General features: G+C 40.3%; 1 protein-coding gene across 5 annotated transcripts in view; it reads left to right on the forward strand.

Moving 5' to 3' along the window:
- Positions 1-236: 236 nt before the first annotated feature.
- Positions 237-15,809, forward strand: part of bms1 (BMS1 ribosome biogenesis factor) — a 19,404-nt gene continuing 3,831 nt past the window's right edge. Inside the window, exons 1-18 of one of the 5 annotated variants that reach the window (XM_034860585.1) lie at positions 237-412; positions 1,358-1,538; positions 2,622-2,812; positions 3,147-3,226; positions 3,930-4,118; positions 4,249-4,391; positions 4,921-5,042; positions 5,565-5,758; positions 6,301-6,443; positions 7,672-7,861; positions 8,105-8,249; positions 8,492-8,593; positions 10,070-10,221; positions 10,341-10,422; positions 10,686-10,765; positions 11,479-11,670; positions 12,726-12,914; positions 13,863-14,043. In XM_034860585.1, the coding sequence (XP_034716476.1) occupies positions 1,366-1,538; positions 2,622-2,812; positions 3,147-3,226; positions 3,930-4,118; positions 4,249-4,391; positions 4,921-5,042; positions 5,565-5,758; positions 6,301-6,443; positions 7,672-7,861; positions 8,105-8,249; positions 8,492-8,593; positions 10,070-10,221; positions 10,341-10,422; positions 10,686-10,765; positions 11,479-11,670; positions 12,726-12,914; positions 13,863-14,043 (2,548 nt within the window). In that variant the 5' untranslated portion in view covers positions 237-412; positions 1,358-1,365. Of the gene's footprint in view, positions 413-1,357; positions 1,539-2,621; positions 2,813-3,146; positions 3,227-3,929; positions 4,119-4,248; positions 4,392-4,920; positions 5,043-5,564; positions 5,759-6,300; positions 6,444-7,671; positions 8,250-8,491; positions 8,594-10,069; positions 10,222-10,340; positions 10,423-10,685; positions 10,766-11,478; positions 11,671-12,725; positions 12,915-13,862; positions 14,044-15,809 lie in introns of all 5 variants that reach the window. The other 4 variants (XM_034860586.1, XM_034860582.1, XM_034860584.1 and 1 more) reach the window with 4 other exon arrangements.

Below are 15,809 nucleotides of genomic sequence, written 5' to 3' on the forward strand. Positions count from 1 at the left end.
AGCCATGCTACTTTTTTATAATATTTATTACTCTTCTCCTAAGTCTCTTTTCCCTTAATTTTTTTGTTTGTTTAGTTTTTTGGAAAATGTATCAATATTGTACTCCATGTTCAATTCATGTTGTAGAATTGACTCAGTATGTTTGCGATGTGGCTTTTTGTATTTTTGGATGTGAATCTTTATTTAAAAAAAAAAAAAAAAAAAAACTCAAGCAAGCCTGCAGATGGCGCCATGGCAAAAGCTTGTCTCGTGTTCCACACTGTGCGGAACCTTATAGGATTTTGTTTCCACTCGGTTTTACTTCAAAGTAACTCTTCCGTACACTTCCGGGTCGGACTAAAAAATACACACGTGAGAGAACTGAAGATAGTCGACTTGGACTGGTACCAAACTACAACAGGTTTATCTTCAGGTATTGTGTCTACGAATTTTTTTTTTACCCCCTAAACATTTCACATATGTGTAGCTAGCTTATGTTTACATAGGCAGATACATTAAGCCGTTGTTAACATGTTAGCTTGCATGTTAGCTTGTTACCCTGATGGGTTTCTCACTCGTCACGTTCATTTTCTACTGTTTATGGTTAATATACACATTGAAATAATATCCAACTAATGTGTTCCTACTTGATAACAAGCTAACTGATAGAGGTGGGACTCTTGATACGATATCATCACGATACGATATTATTGCAATATTCTGTGATATATTGAGATTTATTACCTTTTTTCCAACTTCTAATTTTGACTTTGTCAACATCTGTTTTATCTAAATAGAAACATTTCTCTGTCTGTTCATCTCACTTCAAATGTATTGCTGCAAATTAGGACAAACTGACCAACACGTATATAATAAAAGATCGATACTGTGCCTGCGCATCGATACAGTATTGTCACTGCAAATATTGCGATACTATGCTGTATCGATTTCCCCCCCACCAACCTTATTAGCTGAACTACATATGTCTGAAATATAGCTGTATCATTTTTTGTAAAGCTCAGTAATGTGAAGAGACACAATACTTGGACACTATTAACACTTGTCTCGACACTGACACTATATGATAATTAATGTTAAATGTCTTTTTTTTGTAGCCAAAGGTTATTTCATAATGCATCAGGCTTGTCTATATTTTCATTTGCTAACTTAAAACACAGATTTTTGTGGTGAGGACGTAGAAGAGGTTTTCTTCTGATGACTCTTCCATGAAGACCATCTGATATGAAAAACTTTTGAAAACGGGTCATATTTGACCCTAGGAACACACAGGGGTTAAGGGGCTTAAAAAACATCGAAGACCCCCGCTCTACAGAATAAAAATGAAGATAAACTTAAGTTAAATTTGTTTTTGCTTAAGTTGACAGGATGGACGGGAAAGTTAAGGAACAGAAGCGACATCAGCAGAAGCACAGCGGACCCAAGGCCGAGAGGAAGAAGCTCAAGAAGCAAGAAGGCTCCACAGAAGAGGATGGACGGAAACGCAATCCCAAGGCCTTCTCAGTTCAATCGGCTGTACGCATGGCCAAGACGTTCCACAGGTCAGTCCCCATGGCTCTTGTGTCAGCAGGCCTGCTACGCCTCTGTCAGACAGATTTTCCAATATATCGGACGATATATATCTAAAATAAAAAATCAAGAAACACATAACAAAACATAAACAGATTTCCCCAACAATAGTTCATTTAACTTATTTATGAGTTCTCATTAAAAGTATATGATAATCATTTGTTTTATTGCCACCACAAAGCAGAGGAACATCAAAATATATTAAAGTTCTGATAAATAAAATGTATAAAAATACAAACTCATGATATGAAACTTAAAGTCCTTTTGAACAAAAACAGAATAACATTTTTTATTTTTTCAATATTAATTTATATGAATCATTTATTTGTCATTATAAATGATTCTGATGCATGAACATAAAACAAAAAAATCTGCCATTATAAATGCCAATACCAATAGAGTTCTCAGGCTCATCTGAGCAATTAATTCAATTTAATTGTTTTGATTTTGGCTGCAGAGCGTCACAAAAACATTGTAATTAAGAAAAAACAATAATTTGCTCTTTATGTTTTTTCAAGTAAACTCTTATTTTATTTTGCGTTTTCACTTTTGAATGTTTAAGAAATGCAGCATCTTTCCAATAGTCATTGAGTAATCGTGTTAAACAAGCGTCATTTCAATTTTGACCCAAAAGAATTGTGATTAGGATTCTTTTTTCTATCATCAATCAGCGCTACCCTTTTTTATTTTACAATGTTTTTATCAATTTTAAATTCCCAAACCACAACAACATTTCTCTCTTGACCTCTGCTGTAACTTAATTTAACAATCAATAAACAAAAAAAGCACAGTATATGACAGTATCACGGTAGCAGCTCCCCTATGTCTTATCTTTTACAAACCGGTCAAATGGCCCCCAGATTTTCTCATACATGTATATATGTCAGTCTCTCCATGGACAAACATTGCGCCATATTCTTGATCCAAGCACCAGTTGTAGGTGCCTCTGAGACTGTAGTCCTTTTGCATGTAGTATGGCAAAATCAATACAGTTACAATATTTTTGGGGGGTTTCATATTCAGAGCAGACCAATCTTTGTCTGTATTTTCTTTAGGTCCCAGGACATAAAGACAAAAAAACATCACATCCCCCATGTAGACCGGACTCCCCTGGAACCCCCTCCAATTGTGATTGTAGTAGTCGGGCCCCCCAAGGTGGGAAAAAGCACCCTGATCCGCTGCCTTATCAAAAACTTCACCCGTCAGAAGCTCGGGGACATATGTGGACCTGTAACCATCGTCTCTGGTAAGTTTGCCCACAGTTTCTTTTCTTAAGTACACGGTTTAGATGTGGTCCACTTCCTCTAAGCTCCGCTGTTAAGATATTTTAGCACAAAGTGTCCCCTGTAGACGATTTAAAGCTTCATAGGTAACAGTTTTCAACAGAAAAGCATTGACATTCTTTGAATAAAATGGCATTTTTGTTCATTAGCTTTAAATTCATGAATTCAGAAGTGTCATGTTTTGATTCATTACTTGGCCTGATGATTCATCTGTTCTCCATTTGGCATTAAACCATAATGTTTTTCATCATTTTTCTGTCTGGTAGCTGACTTGTTGTTGTTGTATACTTCCTGTAGGAAAGAAGCGCCGCCTCACTTTCATGGAGTGTAACAATGACATCAATACAATGATCGACCTCGCAAAAGTAGCTGACCTGGTGAGTTTCTCAATTTACATTAAAGTAGCACATTTAATAAATGAATGAAACCATTGATATCAAGTAGATGTGAAGCAGTCTTACTTTATTAAACATATTTCACAATTTGTGTGCTTGTGATTCAGTCATCTGTACACATTTAGCTCAGTCTGACTACAGGAGACATTAGCTCAGACTGCTAAGCTACCTGGCCACAGGAGACGTTAGCTCAGACTGCTGAGCTACCTGGCTACAAGAGACATTAGCTCAGACTGCTAAACACACCTGACTACAAGAGACATTAGCTCAGATAGGCGGAGTTTGTATAGTTGTTGCGGTTCAAGTACGGATCACGTTGTCACCACAAATGAACTGCTCCAGAGTTGGATTGACAGCATACCGAGATCAACTCTTCAGGCAGTTCTAGGTACGCTTGTTTGGTCCGCTTTTGGTGCGCACCATAGTTCATAGTTCAGTTGCTGCGTTCTCACCTGCCCAAACAAACCACAGCCGCGCAAACCAGCTCTAGATCAATTCAAACCAGATTGATCAAACCGAACTAAAGGTTGTTGGTGTGAAAACATTCTTAGTTGACAGACTAATGGACCATCATGGCACAATGTTATAAATCAACTTAATTACTTGATTTGAATAGACTTGAGGGCTGAATGAAGTATTAGTAACCAAAGGAAGTTGATTTAAAACCACAGTTCTTTCCTTCTAGGTTTTGATGCTGATTGATGCCAGCTTTGGCTTTGAGATGGAGACTTTTGAGTTCCTCAACATCTGTCAGGTGCACGGCTTCCCTCGCATCATGGGTGTGCTGACTCACCTGGATTCATTCAAGAACAACAAGACTCTCAGGAAGACCAAGAAAAACCTCAAGCACCGATTCTGGACCGAGGTTTATCAGGTAAACACAACATCATCCCAATACTGACCCCTGAGCATGTCCCTCGCTCTGTACAGAATTGAAACCATAGCTTGTTTGTACTGGGACAGCATGGCGTGCGATTTAAAGATGCTGTGTTTGAACCTGCCAGGGTGCCAAGCTGTTCTATCTGTCGGGTATGGTGTACGGTGAATATCAGATTCAAGAAGTGAAGAACCTCGGTCGCTTCATCTCAGTCATGAAGTTTCGTCCTCTGGTGTGGCAGACCTCCCACCCTTATGTGCTGGTTGACCGGTGAGTGAACTCGACGGCATGCGGCTGACCTGCATCATCCAAATGATAATCTACAGTAGGCATGTGCTGGCATGAGATTCTGACGCTATGATAACAAGGGATACACCGATCTGAGTTTTTCAGCCTGGGCTTTGTGTACCTGTCAATACCTGATACCAATCTGATACCGTTGTGGAATTACTAATAAACTGTATTCCTTCCAACTTGTACTTTTCTTCCACCATGTGGCAGAGACTAAAGGCACCAGACTTTCCTAAAAACATAAAAATAACATAGATGGAATATATTGAATTGGCATGGTGCTTTTGGATGTGCTTGATTAAATTGGTAGTATTGTACTTTGCGGTACTACCACCAACGCTCAAAACATTTACTTTACAGACATTGCCAACATTCGCTGTTGCAAACGTATAATATCTCACCACAGCCGACTCTTTGGCTCGCTCTATGTTGCTCAATAGTTAACTAGCTTTTACTTTGTACTCACTCTATCATTGATTTCTCAATTCTTCTTTCTGCATTCACACAGCATGGAGGACTTAACTGACCCTGAGCGAGTGAGGACAGAGCCCAAGTGTGACCGGACAGTGTCACTCTACGGCTACCTGCGAGGGACACATTTGAAAAACAAAGGCCAGGTCCATATCCCAGGTACATTAGCATACTGCTGTTTGCACAAAGTGATGGCTGACTCATTATGAATGAGTCCAGCAGGCAACGTCTCACCTGCTATTACTCTACAAACTGAAGTCAGTTGCATTCAATAACTCCTTGATAGTGTTTTTTTGCCGTGGCGGCCGCGATAGCAGAGTTACCAGCTTATACACTGGTACAAATAGAGGTTTGTCTCTCATGTTTACAGTTTCACCTATCTGAAAGCACGTAATGCAGCCAGCCATTCTTTTACTTTAAAGCAGTTTTATTTATGACATTTTTCTGTTGTCAACTGTCAAAATTGATAATAAAAGAGAAGTGTATGGTAAATATTCTCTTTATGTATTTGTTCATGTTTTACAAAGGGTTATCCTAAGCCAGCTTATACATCAATGATAGCAATTATGTCACATTTATACAGGGATGAAGGATGTTGAAAAAAAAAATGTATACAAACGCACTGGTATTTGTTTGGTAATCTGTATCGGCCAATAGTCATGTTTCTATTGGTCATTGCAGGTGTGGGAGACTTTCAGGTGGCGGACGTGAACTTCCTACCAGACCCGTGCGCTCTGCCAGAGGCTCAGAAGAAGCGAGCGCTGAATGAGAAGGAACGTCTGCTCTATGCACCCATGGCTGGCATCGGGGGGGTCGTGTACGACAAAGACGCAGTGTATATTGACCTTCCTGCTAGCCACGTCAATCAACAGCAGGTGTGTGTGCTTTGCACGGGAGTGTGTGTTTTTAAAAGCATTTCTGACGGCTTTTTGGGGTCGGCTTCAAATTTGAGCATTTATAACAGCCATAAAATATATCTTCTTTTTTTCTCATCGTCATCGCAGGGCTGCAACATATTGCAAACGATGTCAGTTAAAAGAAAATAGCAGCAGGAAACTGCACTTTCAAATGTAACCGTCATTCCTAATTTAAGAGGTGCTGTTAATATTCAGTACAATGTTAAGTTTGTTCAATAGAACGGTTTTCCATTTTTTTTGTATTTAAATTCTACAAGCAGTTTGTTGTATGTTAGCAGAATACTAAAATCAGTCAAGTCAACTTTAGTGTCAGTTCTGCAATATGTGCCAGACATACAGAGCAATATACAATAAGTTTCTTTCCGACCCATGGTGTAATGAGTACAGTTTTCTTTATTTATCGAATTAATATCATTATCACGTAATTCAACCGGGTAATTGCACATTTTCCCTGTATTATGCAACCCTCTTTACAAGTTTATTGTATTTCCCCGGTACAGGAGGAGGTGCGGCCCACCACAGAGCTGGTCCAGTCTCTCATTGACACGCATGCCACCCTGGATGCCAAGATGGCTGCTAGTAAGGTGTCTCTGTTCAGCGGCTCGGCCACCCTGGATTCCACAGACGTGGGCGAGCAGAGCCGGTGAGACTCATAACGCCTTCTGTCTTTCTCTCTCTCCTCACTTCTTTTTATTTCTACATTTTTGGGGGGCATTTTAGGCCTTGTAATTGGCCAGGTGCGCTACCCGGGCGCCCCTCTGCTTGACCTGGGCGAGAGATGTGACCCGTGGCCAGAATATCATAGTTCATAAAAATGCAGCGCAGTGACGATACAGACATTTCTTACACACAATGTGTGTAACTCTGCTGACCCCCCATTCGACCCGTGCTGGACCCATTTCTAATGAGCTCTTTTAATCAGTTATTGTTGAAAATAAGGGAAGGTGCTTTCTCAGAGATACATTAAAAAAAATATATATCTTACGCTATTTATTTCAGATAGATACTTTTTATTTTCATGTGTTGCAGCTGTATTTCTATACAAAATACAACTCCAACATTAGAAGAATCTAACATAATATGGATGTGAAAGCAGTTATAAATAGCCTATGTGACAATAAAATATGTTTTGGTTAAAATCAACGAATAATCGTGATAATTAATCGTAATCACAGTATTGATCAAAAGTAATCGTGATTATCATTTTGGCCATAATCGTGCAGCCCTAGGAACAGTGACTAGAAATAAGAGTTGTAGTAGTAATTAATGGCGTAGCAGGGCACTGCGTGGCGCCTAGCTTACTGTTGTGTTTTTATGTTTAACACATCATCAATATGCCATTGCAAGACTTTTAAAGGTCCCATGGCATGAAAATGTCACTTTATGAGTTTTTTGTTTTTTTTAACATTGATATGAGTTCCCCTAGCCTGCCAATGGTCCCCCAGTGGCTAGAAATGGTGATAGGTGTAAACCTTGTCCTGGGTATACTGCTCTGCCTTTGAGAAAATGAAAGCTCAGATGGGCCAATCTGCAAGCGTGCCCCTTATGAGGTCATTAGGGCAAGGTTACCTCCCCTTTCTCTGCTTTGCCCGCCTCGAGAATTTGGCCCACTATATAGATATGACTTCATATACAGTATTAGGGGACCACTAAGGTCTATATAAAAGAGACTTTGATACAGTATTAGGGGACCACTAAGGTTCATATAAAAGATACTTCAGATATGGCATTAAGGGAACCTACAGTATATAAAAGCATCCAAAGACCACCATGTCATGCGACATTTAAAACTCAATTATTGCAAATCAACCCTCAAATTCCACTATGGATTCCACTAATGTTTTCTGTGTGTCTGTGTGTTTGTTTGTTAGAGAGCAGGGTCCTCAGGAAGAATGTGTCTGGGACCCCAAAACCCAGAGGAAGAGGAGGAAGGTGGTCTTCACTGACAAAGAGGAGGATGTCAGCGGCTCGAGTGGTGATGATGATGATGGTGATGATGATGATGATGATGATAATAGCGACATTGACAGTGAAGACGGTGACCAGGAGGAACAGGAAGAGGACGAAGATGAGGACAACCTGTCAACATTTCTCAAAGACACAAGAGCTGAAGCGGCCGAGACAGAAAAGACTGTAACAGACGCTCCGCCAGCAAAGAAGCCGAAATTAGAGGAGGGGAAGAAAAGGAGGGAGGAGAGCGTTGAGGTGCCGGCGTTTGCTGACAGTGAAGACGATTTGGAGATGAGCGAGGAAGAGAGTGAAGAAGAGGGGGAGAACGTGAGAGCAGACTCCGGCCACTGTTCAGAAGAGGACGAGGAAGAGAGGGAAGATGAGGAAGATGATACAGAGGAGTCTGAAGATGAATCAATGGAGGAGGATGCAGCTGTCGCTACAGTTAAGAAACAAGCAGCGAGTGAGGAGGAGAAGGAGGAAGAAGAGGAGGAGCAGGGTAAATACTGTTTCTAGTTATTCTTCTATAAATTCTTCTGTGGCGCTGCGTTGGAAGATAACATCAACTTGGAAACAAAGGAACAAATCCTGCCCTTGCTATAGCATCACCTTTTTATGTACAAATGTTTCAGCTGTACAGAAACTGCTTTTTTTGCCGATGATACTGAAGTAGCATCTTGAGGTTCAGTTGTTATTCTCATCATTCTGCGCTTGAGTTCATTCCCCTGTTTCTGTCCACAGGGAGTCTGAGATGGAAGGAGGGTCTGCAGCAGAAAGCATCAGAAGCGTTTCTACGGCAACAAAAAGCTGCCCCCAATCTGAGAAAACTGGTTTATGGTTCAGGTAACCCAAGGCTCTGGTTGCATGTCCACATGAAATATATATATATATATTTATATATATATATATATATATATATATATATATATATATATATATATATATATATATATATATATATATATATATATATATATATATATATATATATACACACACACACACACACACAGACACACACTTCAATTGAATTCTGTATTTTTAAGAATATGCTATTATATCTGTTTAAGTTGTCATCTTCTATCAGCTTGAACAATTTATCGTCCTAGGTCTTATTAATAATGGCATATACTGAATGTCAGCAGTAAGATATATACTTAGCTTTTTTATATATATTTTTTTCTACACAGTACACCTAAGTGATCACTATGTTCCAAATATTTCCATATTATATATATATATATATATATACACACACACACACACACACACACACACACTTCATATTTGGTTTCTACACAGTACAGCTAAGTGATCTCTATGTTCCAAATAATTCAAATCTTTCCATAATATAGGTATCTAGTATCTTTTAGTTGCTAGTTTAGTTCATGGTTGAACTGTCAGGGACCATGCACAGTTCAAGCCCTGTACCAGAGTTAGCTATACAGCTAATGTACAGCTGTGGTCCCTGGGTAAAGCCCTTTTTATGGTTATGCGTAGAATCAACAGCGAATCCCCTGCAGACCCCTCTGCGTCTACGCCGGACCCTGCGCCGTAGCTTGATGTGCACCTTTTGAGAAATGTAACTACACGTCACGGCGACGCACGTTGCTCGGCCGTGCCCTGGTAGCGTTGTATTTCTCCTGACTCATTTCCTGCTTCTCCTTCTCCATAAACAACTTGAAATCAAGGAGAGAGTTAACTTTTCCTGCAAAATATTTCACATCGTGGTCAGAAAGCACGGAGGAGACACTTTGTTTCTCTCACTATGACTCTAGAGTCATACCTCGCTCCCAAGACAATTTTCTTCCCCCTCTATCACCCAATCCTCACACACACACACACACACACACTGTAATGCAGCCTTTAAAACCAGGAAAAGACAACATTTATGTCATATCACGATATTACGATATCTAAGAGGATATCTAGTCTCTAAGATATCACGATATCAATATAATATTGATATATTGCCCAGCCCTACGCACAACCATAAAACGGACTTAAGGGAGATAAAAGGACAATATAGACAATACTATCAAAACAGATGAAAACTTAACAACACCTAACAAGCATTACACAACGGATGAACCAGTATACAAAAATATATAATTTCCGTGTTATAGAAAGATTAAATAGTTGTTTTGACTTCAACCAAGTTGTTAAGGACATTTTAAAACTGCCGAGACAATCTCTACTGTGAAGTGGAATGACGTTTTTGTACTTTTCTACTTTTCTACTGCTTTAAATGAAAAAGCTGATTGACCCCTGATTTTCATTCACTCTTCATAATATTTCTATCATATTTTTTGTGTTCAGTTGTAGAGGCAGATGATTCTGACGATGAGGATCAGGAGCTGGGGGGGCTGTTTCGAGTCAGCCGCCCTCAGAACGGCAAAAAGTCCCGAGCCAATGGTCTTGACAGCTCCCGTTTCGACCCCGACACCTCCCACAACTGGGACTTGGAGGAGGTACAGTGGTTGCTACACTGGTGTTACCGGGACAGTTCCTAATGTGCTGTTGATATGAAAAGAAATACAAAAAGATGTCAAGATGAAAACCTACGGTTGCCATTTTCTTTCTTCCCCAGATGCTAAACTCCATCAGGGACTGCTTTGTTACAGGGAAGTGGGAGGAGGACCAAGATGCTGCCACACTGTTGAAAGAGGACGGTGAGAAAGGAGAAGAGAACCTATCCATTCCGCTAAACACACAGATCAAAAGTTTTGGACTTATGGTTAAATAAAATAATAAACTCTTATGGTTGAAACAGTGTGGAACCCTCAATACCAGACACGTGTGAGGGGTTTACTTTGGATTCAGACCTTCAATTAAGAAAGAAACGGGTGTAACTGAGTCCTTTCATGCGGGACCACAACAGTGTGATAGCATAGAAGACTTAACATGCAGTCTGTTATTGTTTTGCTGTGTCTAGAGGAGCTGTATGGTGACTTTGAGGATTTGGAAACGGGAAAAGTCCACAAGGGCCACACTGGGGAGCAGGATCACGCGGAGGTACGTCTTATTCATGTGAACTAGTTAAAGATCCGGATAGTTTTCCACTGACTGACTGATCATTGGAACATAATGCAATATTCCTATGTGGTTTTGGTTAAGTTTGTGTTTTAAAACACAGCCTCCACTCCAATGCTGATATCTAGTGTTCCAGTGGTCATGTAAAATAACAACTCTTTTACTTCATATTAACCATGGCTCAAAACTCCTCTCTGTCATTCCCTATCTGCCGTGATACCATGATATGAGACTAGATATCGTCTTAGAGTTTGGATGTTGTAATGTGGCATAAGTGTTCTATTAAATTCTACTTAAATGTGACTTCCTAATAGTTTGCGTTAGCAAACTAACCATGGTTTCCACACCTTTTTAAACCTCAAAATCAAAGTCTAACAACGAAGAGAAAAACAGACACAAATTTCTTTGTGAGGACGAATCCTTCACTCTGATGTGAATGTGAAAACATACCCGTAGTATTTTCTAAATAAAATAATTGCTTGCGTAATGGTCAGTGTGCGCGATTGTTTCTAAACTCTGATGTACGAAAAGTATACAATTTATTAAGGAAATACAGTGGAGTAAAAGTTTCCAGAAATAAAAATAAAGAAGTAAAGTACAGATGCAAGCAAATTCTACTTAAGCACAGTAACAAAGTATTTGTACATGTAACACCGCTCGGTTAGATAATGATCTGTCTTGTTACCTGTCACCAGCAGAATAATGAGAACGATGAAGATGATGAGGATAATGCAGAAAGTCTGGTGAAGGTGGATGATGACGAGGTCCAGAAGAAGAAGCGTCTGGAGAAGAAACAAAGGCTGAAAGAGCGCTTTAACGCCGAGTATGACGATGAAGACGCCACTTACTTCGACGACCTGAAGGAGGAGATGCAGAAGCAGGCTGAGGTACCTGGTTTGGGCATTTTGCAGGGACTAGGTTCTGTAATACCAGGAGCTGCTGGAAGATTGGCATGGGATACTTTCCATAAAATCATCTCTCAATGCAAATCAAACCGGCTATTAGTCTAACTGAAATAACACCATGCCAATCTCTGTGTGGTGAAGGGTATGTGATGATGATGATGGGGGGGGGGTGTTATTTTAATTCCAAAGGCCAAGGGAACTTTATCAGGATGAGTAGTATCCTGGATCTATGAAATAACTGGCCTTTAATAATAAAAATCTGCCTGACTCTGGCAATTTAACAAAGGAGAATGTATACTTATGCCCCCTCTATTTTAAGGAAGAACATTTATTTATTTACAATACATTATTCATTCACAAAGAAAATTGGTGTCCTTAAAAGGTTGGATTTTACCTACATTTTTTAATTAAGGCCTTCAGATATATTTACAGAACATGATTTTTTTTTTTTTTAATTTCGCTTTTTAGTCGACTTAAGCATGGGCATGTAAACTTATGAGCACAACTGTATATGTATGTGTGTACAGTATTCTATCAACATGTATCATTTAGTCATGTTTCCTAGTTAAATGCTATGTTTATGAGCCAGAACGCCATTAAAAGTGTACGAATGATACTTCCCCAATTTCAAGTTATACTTCTCCACTTTATCAAGCAACCTGTAGGACTGTTGTTGTAAAGCAGCCGGCTGGCCCAGAGGGTGCGCCACAAATCCAGCGCTGGCCCAGAGGAGGCCTTCCATTCTTCGACCAAAAGTTTCCGGCCTAACTTGAGGACAGTCTGGGTCAAATTAGAGTGGAGGGGTCAGGTCACTTAATGCAGAGAAGGTCTCTCTGTTTTTATCGGTTTTTTTTTTATTATTATTTTTTTTATTTTACGAACTCAGTACTGGTCTGGATTTACTTGCAGTTTGATCCGCATGCAGACCTTGGTCCCGAGTTTAAGAAGATTTAGAATGATCTACGGATGAAACATTGATTAGAATTGAGTATCCCCGGCTTTTTTATGCGTGTGTTCTTCCTGCGTTCTGTCCTCAGCTGAACAGGGCCGAGTTTGCCGATGTGGATGATGAGACCAGAGTGCAGTACGAAGGCTTCCGACCAGGAATGTACGTCAGATTGGAAATCTCCTCTCTGCCCTGCGAGTTTGTCACCAACTTCGATCCCCATTATCCCATCATCCTTGGAGGGCTGGGCTCCAGTGAGGGCAACGTAGGATACCTGCAGGTTTGTTTTGTTTGCGTATGACTAGTCGTGACTGTGGATGTCCTGTGAGGTTCCTGATCATTTGCATTTTGTCTTGGCTTTTTTTTTTTTTTTCTTCTTCATAACTAAGCTATTGGGAAGGATTAAAGTGAACTCTGATATGTTTGCTCATCAAACTGTACAGAGATCCCAGGAAGGAAGAAGGTTGAATTGCATATATATGATTGCATTTTAATGTTTGTGATCTTGTTAATTTTACCAAGTAATCTAGCAGATATGCTGGTTTATAGGATTATATATGCAAGTGCTTGTAGTTTCAGGAGCAGCGCAAATCATTTAATATACTGTACATAAAGACGATTCGGGAGGTTTTGATGACTTGCACAGAAGCATTTAATGAACACTCAATTGAGGAGACCGTTAAGCCGGCAGTACAGTTTAACCCCGATGTGCAATTGTGCAGTGCAATCCCAACTCTCTGAAGTTCCTGTCTTCCAGGTGTTATGTTTAGCTGAGCCTTTTAAGGTAAACAAAGATATTGCAGGAACCTAAACACATATGATAAAGCCTAGTGTTTTTTCTCTCTCTCTCTCTCTTTTTTCTTGCTCTCTGGGAAGTATAATGAAGTGTGGCAGGCCCACCAACCTCCAAAAGGTCTCATCTAGCCTGTGACCTATTAATGACCTGATGTTGTCTATGCTTTACCTTGTCTCATCATATCACAATGTGGTGCTTCTGGAAAATTCCACCACAAGGAGGACTACTGCAAAATAAAACTAGTTACCAGCTAGTTTGACCAAGGGTTCCCAACCTTTTTTGGGACGTACCCCCAGATCCTTCTCAGATGACCGCAACATTGTGCCCCATCATTGATACCTTTTGTCTGTCACACAAAGGTGTCAATTTCAAATGATTTAAAGTGGCTAACCTTTACCCTATAATGTCTTTCTGTCTGTGTGTGTCTGTCAGATGCGACTGAAGAAACACCGCTGGTATCACCGCATCCTAAAGACACGGGACCCCCTCATTTTGTCACTAGGCTGGAGGCGCTTCCAGACCATCCCCCTCTACCACATTGAGGATCACAACGGACGCCACCGTCTGCTCAAATACACACCTCAGCACATGCACTGTGGAGCATCCATCTGGGGTAAGGCACATTTAAAGCACACTACTATGCTGCTGTCCATTTCCTGTCATGTCACTTAACCAGATACTGTGTTAAAGGTTCCTTTTTGTGAATGGCTGCGTTGTTTACTCACCAAGAATTTGACGTCCTATCGGTTGATAACAAAAGAAAATATCCATTTTAATTCCTGCTGCTTTAGACAAGCATGCTATTAATGCCTGAAAACCCTCCCGTCTTTATTATCTTATTTTGTCAGTAATCTGGCTCAGCGGATGAACATTGCTGGGACAAAGCTTGATTTTGCAATGGAAAGTTGTGATTGGTATAGGAAAAGACAAACAGGAAAAGACACCACTTACGTCACAATATCTAAAATCTAAGACGATATCTAGTCTCAAATTGCAATATCGATATAATATCGAAATAGATCATTTGTTTATTAGTCCCCAATGGGGAAATTACTGCACTACACTCTGTGTACACACTTTTGTTAGTACTCACACACAGGCCTGAAAATACACACACATGCTCAGGACCTATACATGCACTATACATGGAGAGATGCCAGAGTGAGTGGGCTGCCAGCTGAACCAGCGCCCTGAGCGGTCGGGGGGGTACGGTGCCTTGCTCAAGGGCACCTGGCAGTGCCCAGGAGGTGAACTGGCATCTCTCCGGCCACCAATCCCCGCTCCCAACTTTTTGGGTCCATACAGGGATTTGAACCAGTGACCCTCCGGTTCCCAACCCTACTCCCTATGGACTGAGCTACTGCCACCCCAAAATATTACCCAGCTCTACTCTACAGTATTCAGCCTCACACCTGATCAGTCTGTGATGGTCCTGGGGTTTACTGCTGTGGTTATCTGTGGGTAAAAACGGCTCATAGTCCATGCTTTGATGCTCTCCTTTTTGCAGTAGTTCTACAAAGATATTTTCTGAGAGAAAAGAGAGGCCACCCTTCCGCCCGACATCACGAGCAAGCGGGCTTTATCCTGGAGATATACTTCCGATGATCCAGACCAGTTCTGGCAAGACTAGATTAATTGAAATGTTCAATACACAATATAATAATGATGATTTGAAGGCCCCAGACAGGCAAACACCGTCTTGCTTTACTTTTCACCCTTTCTCTAACTGGTAAGGTTGGTATTGGCAGAGGTAAAAGAAGTACTCCAAATGTGTTTTGAGTCAAAGAGAGGCCTTATCAGCACAATGTACTACTTTGCATCTGTTTAGGGTGGGGGTCTAAATTTTCTTGTTGTGATATTGTGTTAGTAATTTCAGAATTTGCAATGTAACTGTTAACATTGCTCATGAGTCATCAGGTAAATGTAGTACAGTGTTTTCTTCTGAAGTAGAAATACACAGTAAGTCAGTAGTATACGGATGAGTTGCTCTTGGGGCCTTCTGTAGCACCAACACAGGAGGCCAAGCAATCAGCCTGTACCAAACAGGCACTTTCTGAACAGGCACGGCACAAGTACACACAGATTCCAATCCATCTATGAAAAGTTAATATTGGATGATATGTCGGCCATGCTGATACATTGATATCAGGCCGGCACCAATGACTTACACGCACTGTAATAACAACGTGATAGTATTTCTCAAATTTGACTGCCGTAATACTTAATTCAATTATGGGCACAATCATGTGACATTATTGTGTATATTTATCCAATGTTAGAGGCATTCATGGACTGTCGTGTAATGTTTTTAAATGATAGGACCCAAAGGGTCAAATTGTCTATGATTAATTTGCATTGGCACTGTAAAGTCAGTAGATG

This window comes from Etheostoma cragini, chromosome 21 (assembly GCF_013103735.1).
Source record: "Etheostoma cragini isolate CJK2018 chromosome 21, CSU_Ecrag_1.0, whole genome shotgun sequence".
Lineage (NCBI taxonomy): Eukaryota > Metazoa > Chordata > Actinopteri > Perciformes > Percidae > Etheostoma > Etheostoma cragini.